The following is a 12,571-nucleotide window of genomic DNA, read 5'->3' on the forward strand; positions in this document are numbered from 1 at the left end:
GGCTTTGTTTTTGAGCTTTCTCTTCTGTTCCATTGGTCCATGTGTTTATTTTTATACCAGCACCATATTGTTGTAGTTGCTTTGTTGTGTGGTTTAAAGGCATGTATAGTGATTCCTCTATTTTTCTCCTTTTCTCTCAGGATTGCTTTAGTCACTTGAGGCCTTTTACAGATCCATGTACATGTTAGTGGTGGTTGTAGTGTGTTTGCACGTGGCTCTTGTTAGAATTGTCATGTTTACTGTATTGATTCTCCTGTCCCTGAGCTGTACTATCCTGACATCCTCTTGTTTTGTGGTTTTAACAGTAGCTTGCGACTATGAAAGTCCTTTGCCTCCTTAGCTAGGCTAATCCTTAGGATTTGACTCTTCTTGACTTGATGCAGTTGTGACTGGAATTGTTCTCCTAAATTTTCTTTTCTTTTCTTTTTGTTCTTTGTATATAAAAATGTAATAGGTTTTGGTATGTTGATGTTGCACCTGACATTTTGCGGTATTATTTGTTTCCTATAACTCTCTGATGGAGTCTTTCTATCTAGAGTATCCTATTGTCTGCAGATAGTGATGGTTTCACATCTTTTCCAGCATGAGGTCCTTTTGTCTCCTGTGGTCTTGTTACAGGGCAGGGAGAGAGGGAAATCACTGAAACCCCAAACCTGCTTGCTCTAAATAGGTTCTGCCACCCACTGCATCAAGACAAAACATATATCCTTTAACAGAAAGGAACTTTAATACAATTAGTAGGCAATATAGAAAAGACAAAGAATATAGTTTCTAAATCAAACACCCCAAGTTACCCATCCCCTCGTTGGTAAAAGTCCACCCAAAAGGGATTGGCCCAAAGCAAGGCCTAAAAGCCCACCACAGCCTAAAGCAACTTCTGGCAGGAACCCATGAAAAAAGGCCAGAAATGGCCCAACAAATCTGGGAAGAACAAAATCAAAATGAAGATAAATGCTGCCATATTTAACTTCCACATGGGTCTCTCACCCACATCTCTTTGAACCAGTCCAGGACCAAGAAACAATACAAAGCTTCTTCACATGTCTGTCTGCTCCCTGTGCCTAACTCAGGCCTCCTTCTGGCTCCCCATCCTGCTTCCATTCTTTTCTGTCTCCAGATTCTTCTCCCTGCTCAGCTTCACCGTCCTTCTGGTTGGGGCAGGGAACCTAGAACCTCCCCTTTTCCTGGGGACCTCCCTGTTAACAGTCTCACTGGGCTAAACTCCCTGTTACTAATTAAACAAAAAGTGATTGACAGTCTTGTCTTGACCTGACCTTAAAGGGAAAGCCTTTCACCATTAAATGTACTAGATGTGGGTTTGTGGTGTGTGACCCTCATTAAGTTGAGGTACACCTTTCTATTATCTTGTTTGGTGTTTTCATCATAAATGGGTGCTGAGTCTTAGAGCAGGTGCTTCTTCACAACTTTGGAAACTAAGTGATCTTTATCTTTTCTTTTGTTGAAGTATCACATTGATTTAAGTATTTTGTACAATCTTACATTGTTGGCATAAAATACCTATGTAGTCCAGCTGTATAGTCTTGTGATGTGTTGTATGGCCTGGCTTGCTAGTGTTTCATCGCCTTTTGCATCAGTGCTCATTTGGAGAGATATGAGACCGTGGTTTTCCTGTGCTGTCTTCATCTGGTTTTGGTTTTCAGGTAACAGCCATCACAGAATGTGTTTGGGCACATTCCATCTTCTTGGATTATTAGAAAGGATTTGAGCAAGATGGGCGTATATTCTTCTGAAAAGGCATATTGAAATTTTCTTGTGAAGGTTGTCTGGCCCTGAGTATCTGTGTAGGGTTCTTTTGATTACTGTCTCTGTTTTCAGGATTGTGCTGAATTTATTCAGCTCTTCTGTTTCCTCCTGGTTTAGTTTAGTGAACTGTTGCTTGAAAAGCATGTCCATTTTGTCAAGGTTCTCGAACCAGTCAGTGTGTTGTTCATTCAGGTCACCATGCATTGTCCTGCGTCCTGTGACAGTTCCGGGCCAGGCCTGGCTTTCTCTCTGGAAGCAGAGGCCTGCGCTGTTGCTGCTTGGTGCATCTGCTCTCTGTTCACATGGCAGCAGCCTGGGTGGCCTGTGTGTCAGAGTGCTTCCTAGAGGTGGCCACGTATTGCAGGTGTGCATTCTGCCTGGTCATGGGCACCCCAATGCCGTCCCTCCACAGCAGCCTGGTATTTAGGACAGGCCAGGAAAGAGGCAGCCAAGGGAGTACGCAGGCTACCAGCACTGGATCCCACTGACTCGGCTTTGAGCACATGGGGCTGGCTCTCTTCTGGACCACTGGCTGGTTTTGCCCCTCCCCTTAGGCTGTACCCTGCCCAGGAGAGCAGTGCCTGGAAAGGCCACCTTCTACCTGCTCTTGGATTTTTCTCCCAAGCTGGCATCTGCACAGCCAGATCAGGTTGCCCCTCATATACACAAGGCACAGGGCACACTCAGAGCAGCCGGTGGTGCTGGTGACGGGTAGTCCTGGTGAGTGGTGATCAGACGCTGACTTTTGCCTTTAAGTAACTTGATTTTAACTTTGATTTTTCAGGAGGACATTAAGTTGGATTAAAAAGGGGGGCGATAATGCACCATGGCAACGGTCCTCAGAATGTCCCGCATCAGCTGCAGAGGTCCAGGGCCTTCGTGGGCAGCGAGGAAGAGCAGCAGGCCCACCCAGTGCCACCCCAGTCCCCTGCCACGCCCTTGGCGCCGTCGGCGAGCCCATCCGCACCCCAGTCACCCACTTACCAAGTTCAGCAGCTGATGACTAGGAGTCCTGCGGCGGGGCAGCACGTGAACATCACCCTGCAGAACGTGGGGCCAGTGGTGGCAGGAAACCCCCAGGTCACACTCGCCCCCCTGCCACTCCCCACCCCCACCTCTCCAGGGTTTCAGTTCGGCGGCCAGCAGAAGCGCTTTGAGCATGGATCACCACCTTACATCCAGGTGACCTCGCCACTGCCCCAGCAGGTGCAGACTCACAGCCCCACGCAGCCCAGCCCTGGGCCGGCCCTGCAGGGCGGGCGGGCGGGCGCCCCGGGCCCAGGCCTGGGCCTCTGCAGCAGCAGCCCCACAGGGAGCTTCGTGGACACCAGCGTGCTGGTGAGGCAGATCAGCTTGAGCCCGTCCAGCGCTGGGCACTTTGTGTTTCAGGACGGCTCGGGCCTGGCCCAGATGGCGCAGGGAGCCCAGGTCCAGCTGCAGCACTCAGGGGCTTCCCTCGCTGTCCGAGAACGGAGGCTCTCCCAGCCCCACGCGCAGTCCGGAGGGACCATCCACCACTTGGGGCCCCAGAGCCCCGCTGCCGCAGGGGGGGCCAGCCTACAGCCCCTGAGCAGCCCAGGCCACATCACCACGGCAAGCCTGCCACCCCAGATCAGCAGCATCATCCAAGGGCAGCTGATCCAGCAGCAGCAAGTGCTGCCAGGGCCACCGCTCAGCAGACCGCTGCTCTCGGGGGTGGGGGTGGGGGTAGGGGGGGCGTCGGCGTTTGGGATGACGTCCCCGCCACCTCCCAGCAGCCCTTCCAGGACAGTGGTGCCTCCCAGCCTCTCCAGCCTTCCCCTCACATCTGCGGCAAGTGCAGGAGTGAGAAAGGCTCCCAAGAAGCTAGAGGAGGTGCCCCCGGCCTCCCAGGAGCTGGCTCAGATGCGGAAGCAGTGCCTGGACTACCACCACAGGGAGATGGAGGCGCTCAGAGAGGCCTTCAAGGAGTATCTGATCGAACTCTTCTTCCTGCAACACCTTCAAGGGAACATGATGGATTTCCTGGCCTTCAAGAAGAAACATTATGCCCCACTACAGGCTTATCTTAGGCAGAATGATTTGGACCTGGAGGAGGAGGAGGAGGAAGAAGAAGAGGAAGAGGAGGAAGAAGAGAAGTCTGAGGTCATCAATGATGAGGTGAGAAACAGCTGCCGCCAGTGAGAGTGCCGGGTCCCGCAGGTCTGAATCTAGCCAAGGAAGTGCGCAGGGTCTGGAGCCTGCGCCCATGGGCTGGGCCAGGAGTGACACTGATGGGCCCTTCCATCCCTTGTCCCCAGTGCAGGGCTGCTCCAGGGCGTGGTGGGGCCACCATGGTGCTGTGGGTTGTGCAGATGCAGAGCCTGGCTTCTGTTTAGATCAGAGCTTCTCCTCAGGTGCAGAGAGCTGAGTTGGCACCACCCAGCCTCCCCTCTGGTCTGCTGCCGCCGGATTCTACTCTCTTCACCTCAGCCACCGTCAAATCAGCTTTGGGCTTTGAATTTCTAGCCTTTTTTAGTTTTCCATAGTTACAAATTTCTAAATGCTCTCATATGGTATATTAGTGATAAACTAATAGTTATGGCGAAATGTGTTTGAGAACATTCTCAGGTGTCAGATGTAGGTTTAGATCTAATAACTTGCCACTCTCATTTCTACACAGGCCTGTTAAATGATATTTCAAGTAGCCTTTCTTAGTGAAGATTGTGGGTGCCTGGAGTGGTGCTCGGTAACCCCAGGCGAGCCCCCTCCGCCCCCGTGTGGCTCCTTGGGCCCTACTCCTGGGCCCCTGCGTGCCGGTGGCGGAGTGGACCGCGGGCCGCTATGCGCACTGCGCTTTGTGCCTTCGTGTCGTGTGGCGTGCACTGTGTCGGCCCCTCTGTCTCACGGCGGCTGCAGTACCTAGTCCTTGTCCGTCCTCCTCCAGCAAAGAAATCAGCCTTGGGAGAACCAAGGCTGGTCTCTCTGCCCACACCGTCCTCCCTGGTATTTATGGGCGTTTCTGTGTGGCTTTGCCATTTTGTGTTCCTTCAACACCCTCTCCAGGATGGCCTTTATTTTCCAAAAGGCTGCTAGGCTCATTTTGAGGGGTGTCCTGCGTTGCCATGCAGCAGGCAGCATGGGTCTCTGTGCCATGTGTCACTTGTGGCACAGCCCCCGTGCTCTAGAGGAGCCTGCCTCCTCACTTCCTGCTGGCTAGGCCTTAGCTCCGTCCCTTGCAACAGGCAGGGACATGCCTGGGGGCTGCCCTGTGCTCACAGTTGGAGGGCACAGGCTCTAGTGACTCTGCCGTGACGAAGGTGGTGCCCCTGCCAGCGCCACAGCTGAGTCAGCTCATTAGAAGTCAGTTCAGTGTTCTTTTACTGGAGTCGATGCAAAAATATTCCATTTTAAGAGCAGACATCAGTGAGCTTTCAGCAATAAAACTAACAGAATTTTGAGCAGTCTTAAAAATTGTTACCTTTTTTTCTCAAAATATTTCCTCTCAGGTAAAGGTTGTGACAGGAAAGGATGGGCAGACTGGTACTCCTGTTGCTATAGCAACCCAGCTTCCGCCAAATGTTTCTGCTGCTTTTTCATCCCAGCAGCAACCATTTCAGGTACTTTTTGATGGTTCTAAAATGTAGTCTCATCCCAGACTTTGCCTTCATCAGATAGTTGACCCTTCAGTTTACTATTCGCTTTTCAGCGTTTTTTCCCAGAGCCCATTCCTTATTTTTAAGAAATAACAAATCTTCCTGCATAAACATCGTAAAGTTAAATTGCATGAGTAAGTGGCCACGCAGCCTTGAATGCTTTGTCGGGTCGCCTGCGTGCGCAGCCTGCATGCCCCCACGCTCTGTCGATGTGTGCCAGGCCATGTGCTGCGTTTTACATGTTGGTTTTTTTCTTGTGTCTTCTCTTTGTGTTTTTGAGAACAGTGCAAAACAGAACAAGAAAAAGAAAGATATAAGCTGATGGTAACTTGATACTTTCTGTAGCTAGAAGCTAGAAGCACTGACGTGACAGACCTGGAATCTTCAGGACCTCAGGCTTCTAAGTGGATATTGCGTGAATGCAAACTGGCTATTTTTAATTTGGGAAAATGAACTTAGTCACTCCAGGAACCTGAAAGTATAGGTCAATTCCACTATTTTTGGAATAGAATTGTGTTGGGTTCTGAAAGCAGAATCTTGGTGATTTTTTGGCGTCTCTTTAAATCTCCATAAAATTTCAAACGTATATAAAAGTGGTGATAAGAAGAAAACAGCTCCCTTTAGAGCCTTTGCCCAATTGTACCTTTTTGCCCCATTTGCATTGTTTTCATTCTTTCTTCCTGTCATCTTTACATTCTCTCTCTCTCTCTCTCTCTCTCTCCCCCCCCCACCCCCTAACCCCCATATCTGATCTGGCTTCCTGTATGACCTACACCCCAGGGTGTGTGCTCAGTGCCAGCCTTCCTGCAGCAGCCCAGAGACCACACCAGGAGACTCTCTGGTGGCACACACTCTGCCTGAACCACACTTCTGTGTATGCTGGGCCTCTGGTCCTGGCAGTGCTCTGTGCCACACCCCTGTCTGGGCCATGTGCTGCACTCCAGCACCTGGTCTCTAGCCTCTGGGGTGGCCCCACCGTCTATCAGGACCCCCTCATCTTCCAGGCATGGACAGTTGCAGATGATGCTTTGATGCTGAGTTGTTGGGTGCTCCACAGACCCCTGCTTTGGAGAGGAAGGCTCTGTGGCTCCAGGCCGCCCTGTGTGGGTCAGAGTGGCGGGGCCGGGGCTATAGCTGGTAGTGGGGCATGCTATGTCCAGTGCTGGGCACTCTTTCCTTTTGTGGGTGGTGATTCCTGAGGATGAGACTTCAGGGCTGTGAACATCTTGAACCTCAAGGAACATTCAACCACTATCTTCACTCTGTTGCTGGGTCCTCCTGGGCCACTTAGCCATTTCAGGGTCCCCAAAATGCCCGTTGTCCCCTGAATTTGTTGCCTGCCATGCTGCTGTGGCAGCCATTCCCCCTGCCCTCAGTATCTACACTCACATGTGGATGCTTACTTCATCATGCTTGTTAAGTGCTGCTGACCTCTCAGGTAAACCTCCTGGTTAGGGCTTTGCACTTCCTGCCTGGCTCTTGGGCTCCACGAGTGCTCAGTGCAAGCACCTCACGCAGCTCCAGCCCCACGCAGCCCTGATGCTGCTGTCTGATGGGGCTGCACCTCCCTTGTCTCTCTTCATATGGCCTGTGGCCTACTTGACCAGGACAGTGGGCCCTTTGGGGTGAAGGTGCCAGGAGGCTCGTATGAACATTAGGGCTCACCCTCATGTGAAAAGCTAGTAAATACATGTCCTGCCTCACAGGACTTGGCAAAAAAGGCTGGACTCCAGGTGGCTGCCTGCTGGCTTGTGTAGGGGGTTCGAACTGCCCTCCTGTCCTCTGCGTTACCCTTACCTGGCCTGGTGGTGGGTTCATGGAGGTTGCCTTTGCATTTCCATCTACTCACTTCATTGTTGCATTTGGAAGTTCTTAGGTGTCTGGTCAGATAACTCGTTTGTAAATATTTTCTTCCTATCCATGGTTGTTTTTTCCTTCTGTGACACTTTGTTTTATAGCACAAAAGTTTAATTTTTAATACAGTCTGACCTTAGATTTTTTTGTATAGATTGTGCTTTTCATTTCACACCTGAGAATTCTTTGCTTAAGTCTAAGTCACAAAGTCTTTGTCCTGTTTTCTTCTAGAAGTGTATAGTTTTATGTTTTACATTGAGGTCTCATGGTTGCTTTCAAGTGAAATTCTGGGAACATGGCAAGCCTAAGACTGAGGGGTTTGCATTTTTTCCTGTTGACACCACTTAATTGTCCAGCACCATTTCTTAAGACTATTGTCCTGGATCCATTGAGTGAACTCTTTACCTTTGCATAGCTCTGGGACCCCATGTGGGCTTTGGGTGAGTGTGGAGTGCATACTCCAAACCCCGTCACTTTATTCAATCTCTTTTCGGGTGGGTTTTTATAAAAAAAGTATTTACTTATGCATACAAGAACTGGGGTACAGGCCAGAGAGACGAGGGGTGAGAGGACTCACCAGAGACAGAGTGGGGAGCAGAGCAGGCGGATCTACTGAAATACACTGCTGAGAAGAGAGATAGGAGAGGTCACCTGCTGCACACTGTGGGTCAGCTCCCCGGCTGGGGATTGAACTCAGGCTGCAGTGACTACCACTTCATAGTGCTAAGACTTAATCCCTGTGCCACCAGGGAAATCCTAGGTGAGTTTTGGAGCCCACTTGTTGATGGCCACAAAGCTCCCCTTAGGCTCTGCTTGGGGTGGACTGAGGCCCTGCTGCTCGGAAGCAGCGTCCTGACCACATCCAGCCTCTAATCTGGGCATGGCAGATTAGACTTGTTTTGCCAGTGTTTGGTAATTTTTAGCATGCCATTTAGGCTGTATTTTGTTTGTTTTATACCCATCTAATCCACCTTTCTTGGGGTACTTTAAAAAAATACCCAGCAAGTGTGTAGAAATTCAGTTGATGATTTAAATCTGTATTTTGCAATCTTACTAAACTTGTTTTTTAGTTTAGGAATTTTTTTTCACAGATTCCATGAGACTGTAGAGAAACATTTCCTCAAGGAGAACAAGAGTTAGTTTTTCTTTATCTTTATACTTTTTACTTATTTTCCTTGCCTTATTGCACTGACAAAGACTTCTAGTATAATGCTGAAGAACAGAGGTGAGAACAGACATTCTTACCCTTCAGGAAATCGGGAGAGAACAGTGAGATGTTTGCTGTGGATTTTGTAGCTGTCTTTTCTTCTATCAGGTCAAGGAGCTTTCTTAGCTGCTGTGCTATGAATGGCTTGTTAATTGCTGTTTTGCGCCTGTGCACGTGGTCTTTGGTCTTTGGAGGGTGAGTCACATCATATTGAGATGCAGTTTATTAACAGGAACATATTCACTTGAAGTGCCCGTTTGTGGGGTGGTGACAATGCCCATGTGACCACAAGCCCCTTGTGCCCCCTGCCTTTCTGTTTATGTTGCTGCTTAAATTTGCTGTGATTGAACCCACTGGAGCCCCTGAGGCTGACTCTTGTATCCTCAACATCCTGTTTCTCTGAGCACCTTAGCTCTCTGGCACCAGATGCCTAAGGCTGAGCCCAGCACAGGAGTCATTCATTCTCCTAGGAATCTTCTTGGTGGGAAGTAACAATTTGAGCCTGATCAAATGTGGGTGCATTGAAGGGAAGATTTCTTAAACTGGGTATTCTCAGAAGATTGGTTTGTGGGGCCTTTCTGCTGTTACAGTACAGAGGGATAGACACAGAATACATGGCAGGCCCCACTGACATGTGTTTCCCAGTTGCTGGTGCAGGAAGGTATCGGCCACCTGTGAAGACACAGTGGTGCAGGGCACACTGCCTCCATCCACAGAGCAAGAGGCACAGAGTCTGTTGGTTCTGATCACTCACTTTGCTGGAAGTGAGCTTGGGGACACTGTCTGACCCCTTTGGGGACACATCTGGACCTGGGCGCCAGCAAACATGTGCCTCTGCTTTGGGCAGCTTTGTCTATGACTACACCAAGTGGGAAGAAGCTAGACACCCACAGGCAGTAGACAGGCTCATGGGTAGTGGCACCCCAGTGGAGACCACACCCAGGAACAACTCCAGCACCCACCAGGAACAGGCCTCAGTGGCACTGCATGGGACAGGAAATTATAAGGGAACACAGGTGCTCTGCCCTCTGCTCAAGTCCAGTGTAGAACTAGAGCAAGCAAAGGGAGTGTGTAGTTGCCAGTGGCCCTATGGAGGATGGTCAGGCCAGCTGGCAGGCAGGGGTAGACTTTAACAGGTGTACGGGCTTGCCAGTACAGGCTCCACCTGTAACCCTGGTGCATATACAAGGGTACAAACCTGCTGGACGTCAACAGACATGATGTGGTCAGTGGTGTCCACTGTCAGCAGGTGGACGTGCATACGTAGAGTCCCCAGGCCCTGTGCTTAGGTCTGCATCCTCCCACCTCGCTCTTGATGTTTTCTCATGAAAGATTTCAAACAAATCTTTCATTTCATTCAGTGTTCATTCAGTGGACAGCCACCACCTACCCTTTCAGTTCTATGGTTAAGTTCATAGTGCTTTTGTTTTTTTAGCATTTTCACATTTTGAAAGGATAGGGTGTTAGGAAAAGGGGAGACGTCTAGAGGCATAGGTGGGAGGGTGCCACGGATGTGTGTGGTCTTTCGTAGGGGATGCATTCCTAGCAAATGCTTGAGAGGGAAAACCAAGGTCTCTTACAGATCGCAGATGAAGTCAGTCAGGGAAGAATTGAATTGAAAAATCCTTTTGTGTTTTTTTGGGGGGAGGGGACTCAATGAGTTTTACTCTTGACAGCCAGTTGTAGTATTTTTAGGGCAGCTTTGTGAAGTTGTGGGAGGACTGCATTAGGTGAGAACCAGCGTGGAACCTGACCCGGTGTGCAGTTGGGCTGTGCAAGCCTTCTGTGGAGAAGGTGGGCACATGCACTCACTTTGCTGTAAATTGAAAAGTCTGTTTTATTCACTTTTAATGGTTTCCTTGTTAAGGAAAAGCTCTTGATAGTTCTTCATGTTGAGAAACCAAAACACAGCCCCCTGAGTCCTGGCTTGGGCTGTGGCTGCTGTTTTGGGGCCCAGATAGCTGTGCTCTTGCCTGCTTACCTCAGACACCATCTCAAAAGCCCATCTGCCATTTTCACCCAGTGTGAGGACTTGAGGGCAGTTGGTCTTTGCTAAGAACACTGAAGTCCAGAGTTTGTGGCTGTGTGAGTTTTGCCTCGGGCCCCTCCCTGCAGGCTTTGAGGTACTGTCCAAGCACAGTTTGCTGTCTGCAAAGCCCACTGCTTCTTTTGGCTGTTCAGACTAACTGGAGATTAGTTTTCAGTGAGGATTATGTTAGACACAGTGAACCTAGTTCTGTGCCCTGCCCCACTCGCCTTCCATTTCACAGACATTTGTTGGCGTTTGTGACTTATTGTCTGCCGTGGACAGCCCAGGTGGTCAGGTGCCCTGTGATGAAGGTGTGCCGTCCGCTGGGGCCAACATCCCCTCCAGGCTGAATCTGCAGCCTCCCTTCCAATTGTGAATTGAGAGACCTGAGGTCATCTGCCCACTTAGTGACGAGTCCCCGCAGGTGTCAGGCCAAGCAGTGTGTCTCCCCAGCCCACTCCATCCATTCAGTGTTGGCATGTCCCAGCTTGCTTATTCTGGTTTATTGAAATAAGCAAGACTTTACCCTGGTGACTGCCATTGTACTTGCCAGTCTTAACCACATCCTCCAGCATGACATAAATCTCTTCCTCTTTTAGGTCTGACTTTTTACATTTAAATGGGCAGGCTTACTCCAGAAGGGAAGGGGAGTGGAGGGTACTGCAGACACCAACAGCCAGGGACAGATTTGCTCAGAGAAGCCAACACAGGCCCAGGAGGTGAGAGGGATTTGGGGGGTGGGGTGTAGAGCTAAGGCTTAATGTTCTGAATGGCCTTTTCAGTGGACTGCATCCCTGTTTCCTTCAGTTCTTTTATTTCCTGGTGTCAATTCTAGACACCCTGTATATCATGTCATATCTTCTGTCGATAATTTCTTTTTGATACTGTGTCTCTTGAACTGGACCAGAATTCAGTGCCGTTCAACTCAGTTGGGAATTCAGTTCCCATCAAAGAGCATCCACTTCACTGAGTGTTTTTCTTTACGATAAGTTTCAGTAAATGATTATGGGTTAAAATTGTATTTTAAGATAACATCTTTCTTAGATGATCCTTGTGAGAGCAGTCTGAGATGAAAGCAGAAGTCAGCGTCTCATCTGTACCAGTCAGAGGAAGGAGAGATTTTCTCTGCCAGTCTTGATGAGGAGTTGTTTTTTTGAATGTCATCTGGCAGATCAGGTTTTCTACATGGATAACCAGTATTCTAGCACCATTTTATTGAAAAGACTTTATTCTCTGTGGGCTGCTCTGGGGCCTTCGGGTCTGTCCCGACCACTTGCTTGTATGAGACTGGTCCACCCTTACGCCCTCTGAGTCCTTGGCCATCCTGACATCCAGACCCAGGCAGCTACATCTCACTCTGTTCTCTCAAGAGCCTGCCTTCCAATTCCCAGACCTCTGTGTTGCTACATGACTATTTAGCTCATCCAGTACATTCTTTGTTTCTAGATTCTCCATGGTACTCTTTTAATAGTTGTGGATGTTTTTGTCTTTGAGATTTCTTCATGGGCCTCATGACCACATATTTCCCTTATAGCTTGGGGCCTACTCCTAAAGCTGCCATGAAGGGCTTGCTGTGGCCCCAGCACTGGGCCACCGAGCCGCTGCTGAGGACAGCACAGACCTTGTTTCCTACCTTGTCTCCTTAATGTTCTGAGGTAATTTTGAGTTGGGTTTTGGAAACTGTGGAGGCCAAGTAGTGGCAACTGTAGGTTATTACATGCCTCCAGCAAGCCCTGATTTGTTAATTTCCACATGAGTTGACTTAACTGAACCCAAAATACCAATGTGTTGTGTTGGCTTTGGAGTCCACATACGCCTGGGAAGCAGCTGGGGAAAAAGACAAGCCCAGCATCTGCATCGGCAAGTCCTCTTGCTTTTGTGCAAGGTGTCTCTCTTGGCAATTTCAAGGTGGTGAGACGTGAGCCTGTCCATGAAGGCTCTGACGACAGACACCACGCACCAGACCTTCCTGAGTCCCACCCCCTCTTGCGAGTATCCATTCCCATCCTATAACTGCCTGCTGTGGCCTTCGTATGTTTTTTCTAGCTTTTTTTTTTTTTTTTAATCCAGTAGAATGTGCTTGACCATTACTGGATACAGAAT

At 49.4% G+C, this 12,571-nt stretch overlaps 1 protein-coding gene across 4 annotated transcripts in view; it reads left to right on the forward strand.

Annotated features, from left to right (window-relative positions):
- Nucleotides 1-2,565: 2,565 nt before the first annotated feature.
- EP400 (E1A binding protein p400) overlaps nt 2,566-12,571 on the forward strand; it is a 59,728-nt gene continuing 49,722 nt past the window's right edge. For 2 of the 4 annotated variants that reach the window (XM_012730969.1, XM_012730970.1), the window contains exons 1-2: nt 2,566-3,903; nt 5,232-5,342. In XM_012730969.1, coding sequence (XP_012586423.1) covers nt 2,584-3,903; nt 5,232-5,342 — 1,431 coding nt within the window. In that variant the 5' untranslated portion in view covers nt 2,566-2,583. The remainder of the gene's footprint in view (nt 3,904-5,231; nt 5,343-12,571) is intronic. The other 2 variants (XM_012730971.1, XM_012730972.1) reach the window with 1 other exon arrangement.

Source organism: Condylura cristata, unplaced genomic scaffold, assembly GCF_000260355.1.
Source record: "Condylura cristata isolate star-nosed mole 26May11 unplaced genomic scaffold, ConCri1.0 scaffold00029, whole genome shotgun sequence".
NCBI classification, from domain to species: Eukaryota; Metazoa; Chordata; class Mammalia; order Eulipotyphla; family Talpidae; genus Condylura; species Condylura cristata.